At 41.2% G+C, this 17,192-nt stretch overlaps 1 protein-coding gene across 2 annotated transcripts in view; it reads right to left on the minus strand.

The window, feature by feature from the left end:
* Positions 1-17,192, minus strand: part of VEZT (vezatin, adherens junctions transmembrane protein) — a 129,638-nt gene that overhangs the window by 69,087 nt on the left and 43,359 nt on the right. For both annotated transcript variants that reach the window (XM_019515066.1, XM_019515065.1), the window contains exons 2-3: positions 12,106-12,240; positions 1,679-1,768 (exon numbers count right to left, since the gene is read on the minus strand). In XM_019515066.1, coding sequence (XP_019370611.1) covers positions 1,679-1,768; positions 12,106-12,240 — 225 coding nt within the window. The remainder of the gene's footprint in view (positions 1-1,678; positions 1,769-12,105; positions 12,241-17,192) is intronic.

Consider the following 17,192-nt stretch of genomic DNA (forward strand, 5'->3'; position numbering starts at 1 on the left):
CTTTGTAAAAAATGAAACAGCATTTTGGGTGGTCCCAGTGATTTAATGCTATTTATACTTTCTTACCTGTAACCAGAACACTATGACAAATCTATGTCTATACTACCTACAAAAGTAGCTCTAAAATTCTAATTCATACATTGGACTAACTAATAATGTCACAAGTTTTACAGTTAAGGGAGTGTTCAGATACAACATAATGAAAATTTAACATCAACATGTCTCTATGTCAGATTATAAATTCGAAAGGAGAAAATGCTTCTATTTTGCAGCTTCCTCAGTTAGAAACGTTAACAAACCTTGAGGATTTTGTCCTTCGCATTAGTAAAAGCTTCCTAGTTTTTAAGCTGATTAGCACAATTTCACATTGAGAAAATGGAATTTTCAGGCATCAGGAAACTAGCTAGTCAAAGACCTTAATTCTGAAAATCAATTATACCCTCTATAGCCTAAAGCAGGGGCCTAGGCAGCCTTGACTCTTCTCTCCACCCCCCAACACACACACACCCTGCACTGGGTGGTGTAACAGCTGTGAAAGGCCCTGCACCCACCACTGGGGGTGCTGGACAGAGTGGGTGGGCAGGTGGGATCTCCATGGAGATCCCACCTTGCCTGGGACCCCCACAGGCAAGGCACAATTGGCTAGGAGCAGCACCCAGGAGCAAGACAGGCAAGCAGGACTGGGCTGGGATTGCAAGGTGGTGGCAGTGCCGGGTCAGGGCCTGGGATGGAGCCACAATCTGCTTCCTGCATGTCCCTGCTATGGGCACCAGTTTGATTTGGTGGTCAAGCACCAAATCAGTGAGAGAAAAACACACCAGATCCATCACTTTTTCTTAGCCCCTTACAAAGTCCTTTACCATTTGGCATTATGGAGTAAGCCAAAATGGCATACAAATTTAACTTGCACAGAAGTCTTCCTGTGGTTTAGTATAAAGCCACACATGCACTTACCTCCCACAAAAACTCGCAGTGCACAGGACATGTGCAGTGGGACTTTTTGGGTGCTTTGGCCCTCCAGCTGCCACAAACAAGTTTAGGGGCCACAGCTTGTCACAAATTATAACATACTTCAAGATAAAAAAAGATACAAATGGGGCACAAAGATACTGGGGCACAAAGATACTGTTCAACTGCCCTCCCAGTCTGTATGCCATGCTCAGTTATGGCAACAGGATAATGCATGACCTACATGTTTTTTCAGTTTCCATGTTGGAAAAGATGCTTGCTAATTGCGAGACAAATTTGAAGACCCATTCTTGTAAATGAGAAGCAGAGTCATTTCTGATGTGACAAGTGACGTTACATCTAAAACCAGATCTAAATTGTCTGGACACAGTGTATAAGTGATATAATAAGCTGTCCGTACCTCTTTTTACAGCCAAACTGCAACAAAAGACTGGGCAATACATTCACTTTCTTTAGCCTTTAAACAACAATTCTGGTATTTTGACACCCTCCCTTTTGTACCTAGCTAGCTTGGCATTGTTCCCCCAAAATGATGTAGCTTCAAACTGTTGAGTTCAAAACATAAACTGATAATTACGTCTGCAGTGATCAGGACTGCTGACTAGCACTGAATGCAACAAAAGAGAGATCATGGAGGGGTCCAAGAAAGAGGGGTAGGGAACATGATATGAGGCCTGGTGAAGAAAAAAAAATAAAATTAATTACTTACCAGTTGGTAGAGTATGTCATCTTTTTTCTTACATGGTGAAAAAGGAAACCAGCTTCTGAAGAGTTCAGGTAGTTTTGAGAGGGTGCCTTGCTAAAAAGGAATAGAATACAACTCCAATTGAAACAACAAACACACAACAATTCCTGTATTTTCTTCTATTGCTATCTCTGAGTGCCAAGAACCTGACAGTGAGTGAAAACTATCATCTGGCTGAACTGCTGTGTATGCTTAAAGGGACATCAGCTTCTGCTCATTGAAATTTTTGTCTGCATGCAGAACGGTGACAAAGTCTTCATTAACCCCATCTTTTCAGAGTACTATAAATGTTGCATTGTTGAAAGCAAATATAATTAGGATTAATCTGATCTAGGGGCTGACGCTGCTGCCTGAGCCTGAAAGATTCTCTCTATCCTCGAGGTTAAAAATGAACCAAGTAGAATTAAATAGCAAAGAGCAGGAGTGGGCAATTATTTTGGCTGGATGGCTGCTTAATGAGCTTTAATGAGCTCTCAAGGTCCACAAGGGTAGCCCCACTCCTTGAGACTTGCCCCGCCCCCCATCACCATCCTGGGACACTATGTCCTGCCCTAACCCCTGCCCTTTGTCACCAGAAGTCCTTCCCCTATCCCCGAAAAGTACCTCTTTTGGGAGAGGGGTTTGCTATCTTGGATCTGGAAAAAGAACAAATCATATAATGCAAATCAAATAACTGCTATAACGTATTTTAATTTTATTTAAAAAAAATACTTTTGTCCCGATTTGTGTGTTTGCATAGAGTATATAAAGGCAATTGCATAATTGCTCAAAATAAAGTCTCACTGTTGTACATTGTGTGGGTGTGGGATTCATGTGGGGTACGTGCATCGGTGGGTGTGGGTGTGTGCATGTGGGGGAAAGTGTGGGTGTGTACGTGGGGGATGTGTGGGGGCTACAGGGATGTGTGTGGGTATGGTGGGGTGTGCATGTGAGCCCTCCCCCACGTGCCTCCCCCCATCACGCACGGTCCCTGCCACCAGTGGCAGCAGCAGACAGTGGGCCCTTGGAGCATTCACAGCCCTTACCAGGCAGAGCCCCATAGAGGCACGCAGCTCTGTTTGAGCCCTGGGACCTGCACATGGTGGCAGGAACCAGTCTGGTTCCATCACATGGGGACTCCCTGGGGCACCTATGCAGCTCCCAGGACTCAGCTAGAGCTGCTTGCCACTGGGGGAGTCTCACACAACGGAACTGGTGGCCTGGCCCCACTCCCTGATGCCACATGCAGCTCCCAGGAATTGGTCGGGGCAGCCGGGAGAGGGGCCAAGCTGGCTCAGGTCCACTGTGTGGAGGGTTTCCCACCACTCTCAGTTGAGTCCTACATGATGGAGCTAGGTTGGCCCTGCACTCCTGAGCCCGGGTCCTGTGCTTTCGCCACCCCAGGGTCTGCACTCCCACCACTCCTCCCCAAGCTCCTGCCTGGCTGCAGCTTCTCCCCCATCTGCTGCCCAGAGCACTGCAGCAAGAACAGGAGGAGCCACTGGAGGCCAGGGGAGCTGAGCTGTTTCCTGGGTGGCTGCAGCAGTGGTAGCAGCATCCCGCCTGGAAGCTGTGCATGCTGGCTGGAACTGAGGCTGGGTTTGGGGCCCTCCCATGGACAAAGGTGGGAGTGTAGCCTGCTGTCCTAGCAGGAGTGGGTGGAGCTCGGCCCCATGCGGAGTACAGCGGGGGCAGTCACAGCCTGGGTTGGATACAGTTAATTGGTGGGTGCCCATCCACAGGCTGGATGAAATCACTTGGTGGGCCGGACCCAGCCCATGGGCTATATTTTACCCAGCTCTGGCTAAGAGGAAAACAAGGGAAATAAAAAAATTGGGTAAGAGGAGCAATTCAAATGCCATATCTAAAAGAAGGGGGATCAAGTGTGTTCTAATGAATACCGAGAGAGGTGTTGGGACACAGTGACCACATTTGCAATAACCATTCCAGAAGTTCCATGTCATAGTAGCATTAGGAATGATACACTCTTATCACTATGCTATATCATATGTAAACTAAGACAGGATTTTAGCTGAGCTGTAAACAAACATAACTTGAACACCTCTAATTAGACAAAGCCTTTCTCTGTCATCATGGATTTTAAATAACAAGTATTCATTTAAAACATAACCCAAAAATATCATAATTAAATGGATGCAGGATCTTGCTTGACCTTGCAACCATTTAATTATAAAAAAATAAAGCTAGATGCTTTCAATACTGTATTGAAAACAAAACATGAAGGGATGAAAACTAAAAGTATCCTCTCTACAAAGGGTTAATAATTGGTGGGGAGTAAATGAAGATATTTTCACTGCATTTAGTAGTATAATGGAGATTTAAGTTAGAGTGGATGTTCCTTTATTCACTACAATTCTAGTGCAACTTATTTATTACTTAAATTTGTGCTTTAAGGACAACAACATTAATTTAAAACTTTCATCTTTTTCTGTTGTCAGTTATTGCTTGTAGACACTTAAATGAATACTAAGGACAATTTTAAACTGCTACCTGCTGACTAATGTAATCTGTTGAGCTATTGACAAAACCAGCTTAACATGCAACACTAGTGATTTGTCAATTTGTGTGTCATATTTTGGTTTTATGGAAAAATGTGAACTTACAAAAACATAAGACAGACATGCCAATGCCTGAAAATACAAAACAAGACAACCCACTGCTTTGGACTATGAACCAGTGGTATGCAGTAACACATTAAATTATTCATGCATCTTGGCATGATGTCTTATAGCTTTTATTCCCACAGGGGGTGTTACTGACAAGTAAAACTGTTTTCATTAACATACAAGTCAGGTCATGTTGCCTTTGATGCCTCTTGAGTATTCTTTTAACTACTTTAGAACAAAGTCATTCACAGACTCTTTGTAAACTGTGTAACAAAATATATACCCCCTCTATTTTTAATAGTGACATGGGTGCCTATTGCCTACAGTCCAGCATAGGCATGCTTTCATGTATGTTCATTTAAATCCAAATAAAATATTTACAGTTTTCTTTTTCTATGAACTGAAGATGACAAACTATCACGCATTCAGAGTACCTTGCATTAATATAGTGTCTTTCGTTCAAATAACAAAGTGAAGCTCTGGATAGGTTACTACTACCTACTACCAGAACAGTTTCATATTGGAGGTAAAATGTGATGCTGCACTTTAAAAGCGCTCGGCAACATACAAAACAATTCAGGAAAAGAAGTACATTAGAGGAAATTTAAATGAGCTATAGATCAAATGTGTTTACCCAAATTAGAATTAAGCCAGAAAACTGGGGATAGGAATCTGGAAAGTGCCTTTGTATTTCAAATAACTAGAGAATCAGGATTTTTTATTTAAATCCCTTCAACGAATGAATGGACAAGGTGCACTGTGCCCATAAGTTTGATACAAAGGCACGGCCTAGTGTTGACTCAGAAAGAAGAGTAGTAGCATTTATTTTATTTAATATACTATTTCCTGAAGCACCTAGGAATTTACTGGAATCTGAATTTAATCTAGGTACTTACTCATGTACCAGTTGAACAAAGTATTTAAATGTCAGTTGAAAATTAAACATAGGCTGCATTGCTGCTCTTGACTGTGCTTGAAAGAAATAAGGGATAAGGAAGTGTTGCCTGCAGATTTTTAATCAACCAAAAAAAAAAAGTTCCACCCCCCATATAAGTCACCTTTTCTAGATACCTGTTTTTGGGGAAATCTGTCCTACCAGGTCACATTAGATCAGTGCTTCCATCTGATTGAATAGCACAGGAGAGAAATTCTTAACTCTTAGTTCTTCTCTACTGGGCTCAGTAATACTATAGTTTTTGAAAGGGATCTTCTCTTTGTTGATCAGCCAGACAGGTGGCAGTATTTTGCAGAGAGTGCTGTTGTCCTCCCTGTGAAGAATTTAATATTCTCCTTTTGCAGACAGTTAGTCATGCATTTAGTGCGTCACATAGCAGGTGGCAGAAAGCCAATTTCAGAGGCTCTTGTAAGAGTTACTGTAGCCTCTTGGAGAAAGAATCAAGCAGTTGGAACACAAACCTATTTCTGGTGTCTGGGTGTTTTGAAGGAGTCAGTTGGCATCACACAGATGGAATACCTTGGCCCATCCGCCATTCCGTTTTGGTGACATCACCGTGTCTCCAAATTGCTGATCTGGCTTGTCATCAGATGATTTTTTTTTAAATTTAAGAGACACAAACATCTGCTTTTGCACCACATGCAAGACAAATGTACCCCCAGGGCTTGGAGAGAACAGAATGCATATAATGGGCATTACTCCCCACATTTGCTCCTCCTTTCATATGTACATTATTTGTGTCTCAATAGCCTTCAAATAAGATCAGGACTCTTGTAAGTGAAATGCTATACATTCTTAGAGACAGTCCTCACTTGCAATCGCCACAGGCTACACAGGCAAAGGGTGAGAGAAAGAAAGTTTTATGGTTCCATTTTATAAATGATAAACTGACTCTCAGAGAAATTAAGTGACTTGCTCCACATCACACAGAAATCAGGGTCTTAGAGACTTGTTTCCTTAGTCCAGTGCCTTAACCATAAAAATCAGCCTTCCTCTTACTTCACAGACTGACAAAAAGCCAATTCTCTCAAGATTTTACTAAAGTAGGAAGCAGAAGCAAAAAATCACAGACTTTCTGGTGTCTGAGGGCAACTGAAGTTTCAAAGCAAGTACTAATGATGAAGAATTAGACTGACTTATATTCCTGATATCCTGCAACTCCAGCAGATCAACATCTGAGTTTCTTCTTTTATTGCTTGCATTCCCTTATCTGAAGACTGAGTTGAAACAAAGTGCACATAATTCAAGTGTCTGTGTTCCAGACATCTGATATTTGTACACCCTCTACCTGTAACTACCAAAAACCCAAGATCAATTAATTGTACTGCTGACAGTGCCAAAAGGAGGAGTTCCTATGCTTCAGGAAAGGAGATGGAAAGAAACATACTTGGGGATTTTAAAACCACACACATGTAAATTCCTGTAAGGTCCTAAAGCTACAGTTTTTCTTGTGTTAAATTAAATGGAAATTACATATATACATGGCAACAGACTATACAGCTTTCCAGTCTTTCATATTCATACTCTTATAAGGGAAAAGTAATGTATATAACTCCTGTCTATGCATTACTTCATAATAATACACAAGTATCAGCAAATCAAATGAGTCATTTAGTTAACCTATTTTTCAATTAATACGGCTTTAAAAAAAAATATTTTTTCCTGCTCCAGTGCAGAAACAGGCCTTTTGACTGCAGGTGCACTTTGACTTGCCAGCAGCTTTAAAGAGAAAATATTACTCCTGGCAGGCTTCTAGAGGAACAAACTGATCACAGCTAGTGTCAGCTGACAACTTTGAAAACTAGTGGAAGTAGACACAAAATATACATGAATCCTTTCAGTGCTGAGTTAACTAAAAGTCCTGGAATAAAATTGGCCAAGGCAACTGGACAAAGCCAGCAGTGATTACTTCTAACACAGTAACTAACCAATTGAGTATTTACCAGAAGTCAGGTTACATATTAAGTACAAAAGTTGTTTTAATGACATTCAGGTTGAGGAGAACAGCAGGTCCCAATTGGTAAACTGGGCACCTTCAAGAGACCTAGGCAGAACTCTGGTGTCTGAATGACACAAAGTATATCCCAGGAATCCACACCCTGCCCCTCCCACCTCTTCTGCTTCCATTGAATGCACTACCCATTAAGCTACAGAGCGTCCTTTTAGCCCCAGGCCTTTTGCTTTTTTGTCTACTCAAAGGACAATATCTCCACCCAGTCTATTTTATGATTTAGTGTTTAGCACATGCCCTGGGGAGATTGGAAATGTGACTTTTAATTGATTCAGGATGAGTTAGGTATATAAGTCAGGTCTCTCTGAGCTCGTCCCAGATGAGCATTCTAATCTCCTGGCTGGCAGTAGAGGCACTATCATCACTGCTACCATGTTCTTCTCAGTAGACACCTACCCCAAAAAGAAGATGCAGTGCTTTGGATACCGCATGAACAGAGACACTTAATATGTGACCCAGTGCCAAGTGTGCCAGCTCTGGAGCGGGGAGGGAGTTTAGACATACCCCTGTGCTTAGTGTTTCCTTTTGATTAGTTCTAGATGGTTTTACATTCAGGAACTAGTGTCTGTGAGTCCCCTTTGGCGCCGTTTAGCCCTCCCCCTATAAGTAAAGAAGCCCTAAGTGTCCAACCTTGTTTTTTTGGACCACCCCGCTTGTAATATTTAGGGGTTGAGATGCCTGAGACAGATACCTAAATAAGCTGCCTAATGGCCAATCTAGCTTTTGCTTTAAGAGAGAAATATTTGTTATTGTATTTAGATTTATTACTTTTATAAGGCATCACAAGTTGTTTGCACATGTTTAAAAAAAGGCGCTTTACTTTAAACTCAGAGCATTCCCACGCCCAGCCTAGCGCATGTCCATAAGAGGCAGCATGTTAGTTGAACCTGGCTCACCTAACATCTGTATAGATGGAGTCTTTTTGGTGCTTTTATCTAATAGCTGATTGACTCAGCTGTTAGAGAAAAGAGACAAAAAGCCTTTGTGAAGTGCCCAATCTATACAGACGGCTGCAGAGCTGGGTCAAAGTAATGAGCTGCTTCTTCTGATAAAGTGTGGGTTGTTGTTTTGTTTTGTTTTTTATAATGTCTGCAAGCAGCCAGAGTATAGTAGGATCTATTCACACTGAAGACCCCATAGGAACTAAGGATTCTCTTCAGCAAGACACACTATTTTGACTTTGATGTTGGCTGCCCTGCTTTACCTGTGGCCAGTTAGGGTGTAATGCCTTGTGTTGTGTCAGAATTGACTTTGACTTTGTATTTTTGCTATGAGGTTAAACTGTGGATTTGTTTAGGATGGTTGGGACAGGGATGATCCTGTCTTGGGCCAGGGATTGGACTAAATGACCTCTCAAGGTCCCCTATTTCTCTATGATTTTATGACCTTGCCTTCTCTAACAAACATATGATGACACGTTACTGTAGAGCCCATATAGTTTGCAGGGGGCTTGTTCCATGGCCCTTGTGAAGATGAGAAGGGTTTGTGAACCAGTCAGAGATCAGATACAGCAAAAAGCTGCATGGGATCACTGAAATACTCCAGCTGACTGCTGCTGCAGCTTTTATTTTCAAAGGGTGCCACTTCTCTAATTAGCTGCAAAGAACTGCTGCTGTACTCTAGCTGAGTGGAGAAGCAGCACCGCTTGAAGCAGAACTGGCAGAAATTAGCTGTGCAGCCTGTCCTACATACAACAACCCACTGTGAACAACCTGAATACAAATTATTTGGGTTCCATCATAATATAAAAATTCTCAACTATCCCTGGTCAGACGACGAGAAAACAAACGTATAACAGATGTCATATAGTAGATGTTAGTCACCCTGCTTAATGTATAAGTCAACTTAGGCAGAAAAGACTAGTGCAAATACGTGGTTTGATCAAAAAGTTCTAAGACTTGATGTTTGGGGTATTGTTCACCAGGAATTTGTACCAAGTGGTCAAACAATGAATCAGGCTTTTTATAAAGAGGTTTTGATTCGATTGAGGGATAAAGTTAGAAGAAACCGCCGCGAGCTATGTGAAAATGGTTAATGGTTTCTGCACAATGACAGTGCTCCATCTCACACTGCTGTCTCCATTCAAGACTTTTTGGCTAAAAAAACCATTCCTGTGATATCACACCCTCCGTATTCACCTGACCTTGCCCCATGCGATTTTCTTCTGTTCCCAAAAATCAAAATGAAGCTGAAAGGAAGGAGATTTGATGACATTCCAACCATCCATAAGAACGTGAAAATGGAACTCAAAAAACTCACAGTTGAAGACTTCCAGCATTGCTTCCAAAAGTGGCAGGAACGTTGGGACAAGTGCATATCATCTGGGGGAGAGTACTTTGAAGGGGACAGCTCATAAAAATGTTGTTTGTACACTATTCTTTAAAATAAAGGCTAAGTCTTAGAACTTTTTGATCACACCTCGTAGATTTTTCAATGAGAGAGCAATACCTAAACAACGAAGGAGAGGAACAACCCACACAATAAAAATATTTTTAAAAACAAGTATTGACTTAGCTGAGAGTCTGTTTATTATTAATTGGCTACTTTCTTGTGACACTGTAGTAGCTCTGTGTCCTGAGGGAAGAGTTGAGCATATATTAGAATGGCATTATTGAACAGCAGGCACTAATGTTAATGATAGACTGTCTTTCCCAGCTTGCTGCCTAACTTACTATTTGCCACAATATGCACCAAAGTCAGAGGGCCCAAAGCAGAATTTAGAGTCATGTCATATTTTCCCTTCCCTCATTCTAGGAGGGTTGGATACAGTGGCATAACTGGTGGGGCTGGGAGGGAGTGGTTAGGGATAGGGATGACCACCCCAGGTGCTAACTTGGGGGGTAGGAGGGTGAAAAAAGCAGCTGCTGCTGGCAGCAGCATGTCTGCATTGGCAACCAGAAGTCACCGCTTCCGCTTTCCATTGGGCACCTGGTTGCATTTCTACACTAGTGGTTGGCCGTGCTCTACTACTGCACTTCTGATGAATCAGGGAGGTGAAGTGTAAGTAAGCAGGAAAGCAGCAATGAGGCGTCAGAGGCAAGGTGATGGGGAACCCTGACCTAAAGGATGGGAGAGTAATTGTAAAATGGCAAATGGTGGGCGCCAGAAAAGAGCAGAAGCAATGCTGGGCAGGAGCGAGATGCATGAGGAACGGATGCAAGGCTATGTCAAGAAGGATAAGAAAGAAATAGAGATATTCCCAGAGGCAATTTGTTCGGTTTTTTACCTTTGGGATGCTGGGGTTGTCCCCAGCCAGTAGTGGTATGGGCACAGAAGTCTACATGGAGACCTCTTTTTCCTCCAGGCTTTGGCTTAACACATAGCTGGAGCATGTCCATTGAAAACAGAACTCTCCACTGTGGAAGAGAAAGAGGCAGGCAGAAAATAACTGCACTGAGCATGCTCCAACTAGGTGCTAAGGAGAAGACAAGATAACTACCACATTTCTAAGATGGTCATTTCTGTGGCCACAAGATGGATTTCTTTAGCAGCTGTTCAAAAAAGGAATCCCGTGACCAACTCAATAGTTGAGGTTTCATGGAGTTGGCAGGGTCTGGATATATACTGTCAAGCAAGAACACACTGCATTTTACATTTAACAAGGAAAATCAAAATGCACAATGCTATATGTATATCACATGCTCAAGGTAATGTGAAAACAGCGCAAAGTTTCAGAATTTCTTGAATTTTAAATAATCCTATCAATATGATTTTTTAAAAAAAAACACTATCTCCTTATTCCTTAGGAATAAAAAGGTCTGAGTTGTTCAGCTCATGGTACTTATCAGTTCTACAGTCTCCAGCAAAGAACATATGTAACATAATGCTTAACTCTTTATCCTCATGGCCTCCAATATCTTTATATCAGATTTCCTCAACTTAACAGCCTTAGGTACTGCAAAAGACATAATTTCAGGCTCAGGTTTTTCAGACAACCCTAAGGGAGTTAGACACCTAAATCTCATTGAAATTCATTGGAATTTGGACGCCTGACTTTGTTTTCCTCTGAAAATCTCAGTTTCAAGCCATTCTAACATAAGCGTGGGTTAAGCTCTTCAAGGCCTTGGAATGTTTTAAATGACATCGGACACGGTAAAAGATATAGTAAAATGTTACCTTCTCTCTACATACTGAAAAGACACACGGTCAATGGCAGGCACTGAGCCTCCATGACCTACTGTCAAATGGGACTGAAAATGGGTTAGCCTGCACTACAGAAAGTGCAGTTTACTCATAGCAAAGTGTATTTAACTCATAATTTACTCAGAGTGAGCCAGGCTGTCTGTGCCTGGAATAGTAATACCCATCATTGTTATGTCATCTCTGTAACCCAGGGTGGTTCTGGTAGCTCAGTGAGAATTGTCATTTCACTTATTCTTCCCAGCAATAAAACCCTCTCTGTTGACATACTTGATCACATTCTAAATGGTGTTTGGCAACAGAAAGCATGAGAAAGGCTGGAAACTTCTCAGGCTATATTACATTCCAGAAAATTATAGGTTTTGTTCTCATACTCCCATGTCAAATTACTATAACAGTATTTGGTAAATTACACAGCTTACCAGTACAGCTTTTTTAAATTTGGCTCCTGTCTGAAAGTCCCTGGCTTCTCTAATGAATTTAAATGCAAAGGAGCATTTCCTTAGGTGTCAAACTACACTAGCATACAAGATGTGGCAGTTATTAATTGTATTTACTATTTACACACAGCAACACATAAAACTAGCCTAACTTATTCTTAACTTATGACATTAGATTGAAGCGCAGTTTTTCTTTTAAAGGGTAGATGTATACATGGAGGGGCAAGGGGAACACTCACTTTCTGGGTGGTCTGGGCAGTCTGTCCTTGTTGTCCCTCCTCTGCTGTGCATTGTTCTGTCTTCTGTGACACAGCTGAACATACTTCAAAATCGGTATGTCCCAAATCCTGTAAATACTGGTAAAGAGGAGAGTTCTGAAAGAGAGTTAGAAAAGAAAGTCAGGATGAATTCTTTCCTATTCACTTGCAAGAAACAACCGTCATGATTACAACATCCCTACCCTACAACATACAGTTAAACCTCTGTGAAGTGCGCCACTGAAATATTTTTTCCCCCCAGTCAGGATCACTACCCTCATATTAAATTAGGAGTCAGGTGTAAGAGATAGATATCCTATAAAATGAGTGTTAATATGTTTAATATTTAGTAGCAGTTTTCTAATTTCAATACTTTAATATTTGCACAAATACTCACAAAAGTATCTGTTTTCTCTAACTCTTGAAGATTATTTGCAATGAGCTGTAGAGAGGTCCTATACTGCTACTTCATACATGCACACACAAAATTATTGAAACAACAGGCAACAAGAATAAGCACTATATTGCATAATATTTACTTGCCAATTCATAAATTCATTCATTTGTAATGGCAGACAAGGTTCTTTGGGTAAATCAGATATCTTTTATTAGACCAACGTAAATAGTTGGGGGAAAAAAATTTTAGGCAAGCTTCCGGGTTTCAAAACCCTTTGTCAGGCTGAGGAAGTTTCTGCAGCTGATGTGTGCTCTTCATTTATAATATGTTTTCCATGCACCATTGGCAAATTAGTGAATTTCACCTATATGCCTGTGTATTTTTATACATGCAACAAATACATTACAATGTAACAAAAGGCTATTTGTACAGTATGAGTTTCAAGTCAAAAGGAGTCTACACTACTAAGTGCTTATTCCTGCTCCGCGGAAAGAAAAATATGCAAGCAGATTTATGGGATGGTACATAACTATATAAAAAGAGAATGAGAAATTTTTTGAACTTATCCATTTAAGCTCATCCAACTGTTAAGTTATGAGTCCTACATGTGAATCAGAACGTCAATCAGCTTGACAGAATATGCCAGAAAAGCCATATTTTTACAGCAAAATGTGCCTGTGTGAATAATTTCTCTCTCTCTTCTACAACTCACAAGGAGATAGGTATTAGATAGGGGTGGGTAGTAATATGAGACACTGATGGGAACCAAGCACATGGTCAATTAATTTCTGTAACAGTTACGTTTTTCATGGGATAATTTAATCATGGGGAACAGGTGAGTCTATTAGCACATTTCTGCAAAGGTCCTCTAAGTATTGTCTCCGTCTAAAACAAAACCCAAACCAAATACTTTCTAAGCCTAAATGAATGAAACTTCATAACAATTTTACAGAATAGGAATATATTACCGAGCAAGAGACTAAGTAGAGAAAGGCTGACTTCTAAGCCACGTGTAACAGCTGTGGCAGAACCAGAAATATAATGTAGATTGCTTATCTTTCAACCCTGTACTTCACTACAAAGTGAAACAAAGCCAAGTTTCCTCAAGCATCCCTGCAGGGTCTTAGCACTTCTGGCAAAAAACCCCAACCAATTATTTAAAACTATTTAAAGAAACAGTTATGAGTTGTTAAACATGATGATCTCTCTTAAAGAAATAAGATCTCTATTTCTATGAAAAATTCAAAGAAATATTTCTATGAAAGATCTGCAGCAAGGCAGGCTAGACCAGGGGTGTCAAAGTCATCTCAGACTGGAACTGGATCGCAGGGGCTCTTCCTGGGCTGGACTGGCTGGGCAAGCAGTGACAGCGCTGTGGCCACATACAATGGCAGTGTGGGTTCAGGGCTGATCTGTAATGTGAGTCTGGGGGCAGGCAGCAGTTGTGGGCCACATTTGGGCAGGAGCATGGGAATCTGGCCAGGTATCAGCATAGAGCTGCGGACACATAGTGGTACAGAGCTTGGGCTGGGCAGCAGGTAGAGCTGCAGGTGTGTGGGGGTATGGTGCTCTGGTTGAGCGGCAGCATGGAGCTCGGGGTGTGCTGTAGCGCAGGGCTTGGATTGGGCTGCAGTGCAGAGCAGGAGGCATACAGTGGTACAGGGCTGTGTCCAGACAGCAGTTCAGGTCTTGAGTAGTGTGGCAGCAGCAGGCTACATTTGGGCAGCAACACAAGAGCCGGAGGGCTGCTACTGCTGGCCATGTCCACGAGGGTCCAGGGGCCCCGAGGTCTGTGGTAGGCCCCACCTAATTTCTAGTAGTCCATCAGACTACTGGGGGGCCAGATGAAACAGTTCTGCAGGCTACATAGGCACCCTTGGCTTAGATAGTTCAAGACAGTCCATTATACAATCATAAAATCATAGAAAATTCAGGAGGTCATCTAGTTCAACCCCCTGCTCAAAGCACAACTATTCCCAACTAGATCATTCCAGCCAAGGCTTTGTCAAGCTGGGCCTTAAAAACCTCCAAGGATGGAGATTCCACCACCTCTCTAGGTAACCCTTCCATTGCTTCACCACCCTACTAGTAAGAAAGTTTTCCTAATATCCAACTTAAACTTTGCTTTCTGCAACTTGAGGCTATTGTTCCTTGTTCTGTCATCTGCCACCACTCAGAACAGTCTAGCTCCATCCTTTTTGGATCTCCCCTTCAGGTAGCTGAAGGCTGCTATTAAATCCCTCCCCCTCAGTCTTCTCTTCTGCAGACTAAATAGGCCCAGTTCCCTCAGGCTCCCCTCACAAGCCATATGCCTAGCCCCTGAACCATTTTGTTGCTTTCCACTGGACTCTCTCCAACTTGTCCACATCCTTTTTGTAGTACGGGACCCAAAACTAAACACAGTACTCCAGATGTGGCCTCACAAGTGCTGAATAGTGGAGATTAATTACTTCCCTCAATCCGCTGGCAATGCTCCTTCTAATGTAGCCCAGTATGCTGTTAGCCTTCTTGGCAACAAGAGTACACTGCTGACTCATAATTCATTTGAGACTCTAAAAAAAAATAGGAGCACATCTGTATCATCTATACCATAAAACTAGATGACTTCTTATTTGCTTGCTAATATTCCCTCTTTGGCAATTAAAATGGTCAGTACAAACAAATAAACTCCTGTACAAACTGAAATGAATTCTGTTAAGTAATGTTAATTAGCTGAACACAAAGAAAAGCTGTCAGTGAAATAGTGAAGTTAGTTTGGCTAATAATACTTTACACCACTCCCTCTTTTGCAGGGAGTCATGAATTATTGCCCCTTCTCAACATTTATGAATTACGAAATCTCTATATTGGCTAATAATCCTTTATGCTTATAGTGGTCATGTGGGTAGAGGAAACATTTCTTAAGAGAGACAGATGAATTTAAACTAAACAAAATACTTTAAAACTTTGATTTAATATTTAAGATTTTTAACATTCACCTTTTATTAATAAAAATATACCAATGGAGAGGTGAGTATACGGCTATATGACCAACACTTGATTGTATGACAAACACTTGATAGGGATAGTTTAATCATGGATGATCCTGCCTTGAACAAGAGGTTGAACTAGATGCCTTCCAGAGGTCCCTTCCAGCCTGACTTTCCTATGATTCTATTACCCAAGAGGATTCTTCTTGAGTGAGTAAATTTAACACCTCTGAATCAGAAATACCCATCTACACAGGTATACGAGAATATGAAATTTCCTGGATTTCAGTTAGGCATGTTTCAATATGAAAGAAAATTAAAATTTCATTGCCCTGATCTTCAAACTCATCAGTACAATTGTTCTTTATCCCTATCTGAGACAGTGTGAGAAAAAAGGAAATGTATAGTACCCAAGACTTCATTAGACCTAAACCTGCCTTGGGTTCTTTTCAATATACTACTCTAAAAGAAAAGTAATTTTGGATTAATTACCTAGGCTAGCAATATTCATCAATCTCTACATGAGATACAGGAAACTGACCCAAGCTGCAATTAAATATTTAAAATAAATGGCCATATTAAGTGCTACTAACTACTACTAACATAATTATAACAATTCAAATCAAGAAGAACAAGATCAAAATACTGTTACCTCAATAGGTAGATTGGTGACATTTACCAAAAATGTAATTCAACCACTGTTTCTAAACCAACACCTCAGTCAGTTGTGGTTATACAGCACAGTTCCATAACCTAGTGGGTACTATAACTTTTACATCAATTTCTTAAGTATTGCCTTGATCATTGCAACAATTTAAAATCATAACAAATGCATATTGTGGCATGCTACTCTTGAATTATTCTCAGCACTGACTCACCATTCATTCACTATCTGAAACTCAAACATGCTTTCCAACAGACCACTCTAAGCCATCTTAACTCAAAGCACTGGGTAGGCAACCCCCTTCATTCATGATGATCAACCACTCTGGAACAGACTAATGATTCAGCTTTTCATAGGAACTTTCCAGGAAGACAGCTCACTCACACTGTTATTCAAGCATTCTTCCCTTGAAAGTAGGGTACAGCTTCAAATGCAGGTAAGTCTGGAATGTCTCATTTGTCACTGTCATGGGTCATAGACTGGGTGGTAGTAAAGCACATTCTCTTCGCACAAGAAGCATTTAAATTAAAAGGACAGAGAAAGTACAACAAGGTAGAGTATGATCTTTCATAATTTTTAACATAACGTTAAATTGCTTAAATAACATCCTATAACAGGGGCAGGCAACTATTTCAGGCAGAAGGCCATTTACTGAGTTTTGGCAAGCCATCAAGGGCCGCATGATAGGCAGCCAGGGACAGATATATATTAATTTTCTAAATTTTTTAGGGGCCCTGCGGGCTTGATAGAATGGCCTGGCGGGCCGCATTTTGCCCACCCCTGTCTTATAAGCATTAACATTTGGAAGAGAAATAGTTAAAAACTTAACCTTAGGCCTCTTCTTCACAGTCCTCCAGCTCACCCTTAACATAGCTAATATCTCTACTGCCTAGGGCTCCTAACAAGACACAGGAGTATTTCAACCAGAGCTGGTCAGGGATTTTCATCCATGAATTAGGAATGATTTGTCAAATCTAAAATGCATTGCTTAAAAAAAATCTCAGTGACAACTTTCACTGAATCCAAGGCTGGATCCAAG

This window comes from Gavialis gangeticus, unplaced genomic scaffold (genome assembly GCF_001723915.1).
Source record: "Gavialis gangeticus isolate Ggan-Ray unplaced genomic scaffold, GavGan_comp1, whole genome shotgun sequence".
Classification (NCBI taxonomy): Eukaryota; Metazoa; Chordata; order Crocodylia; family Gavialidae; genus Gavialis; species Gavialis gangeticus.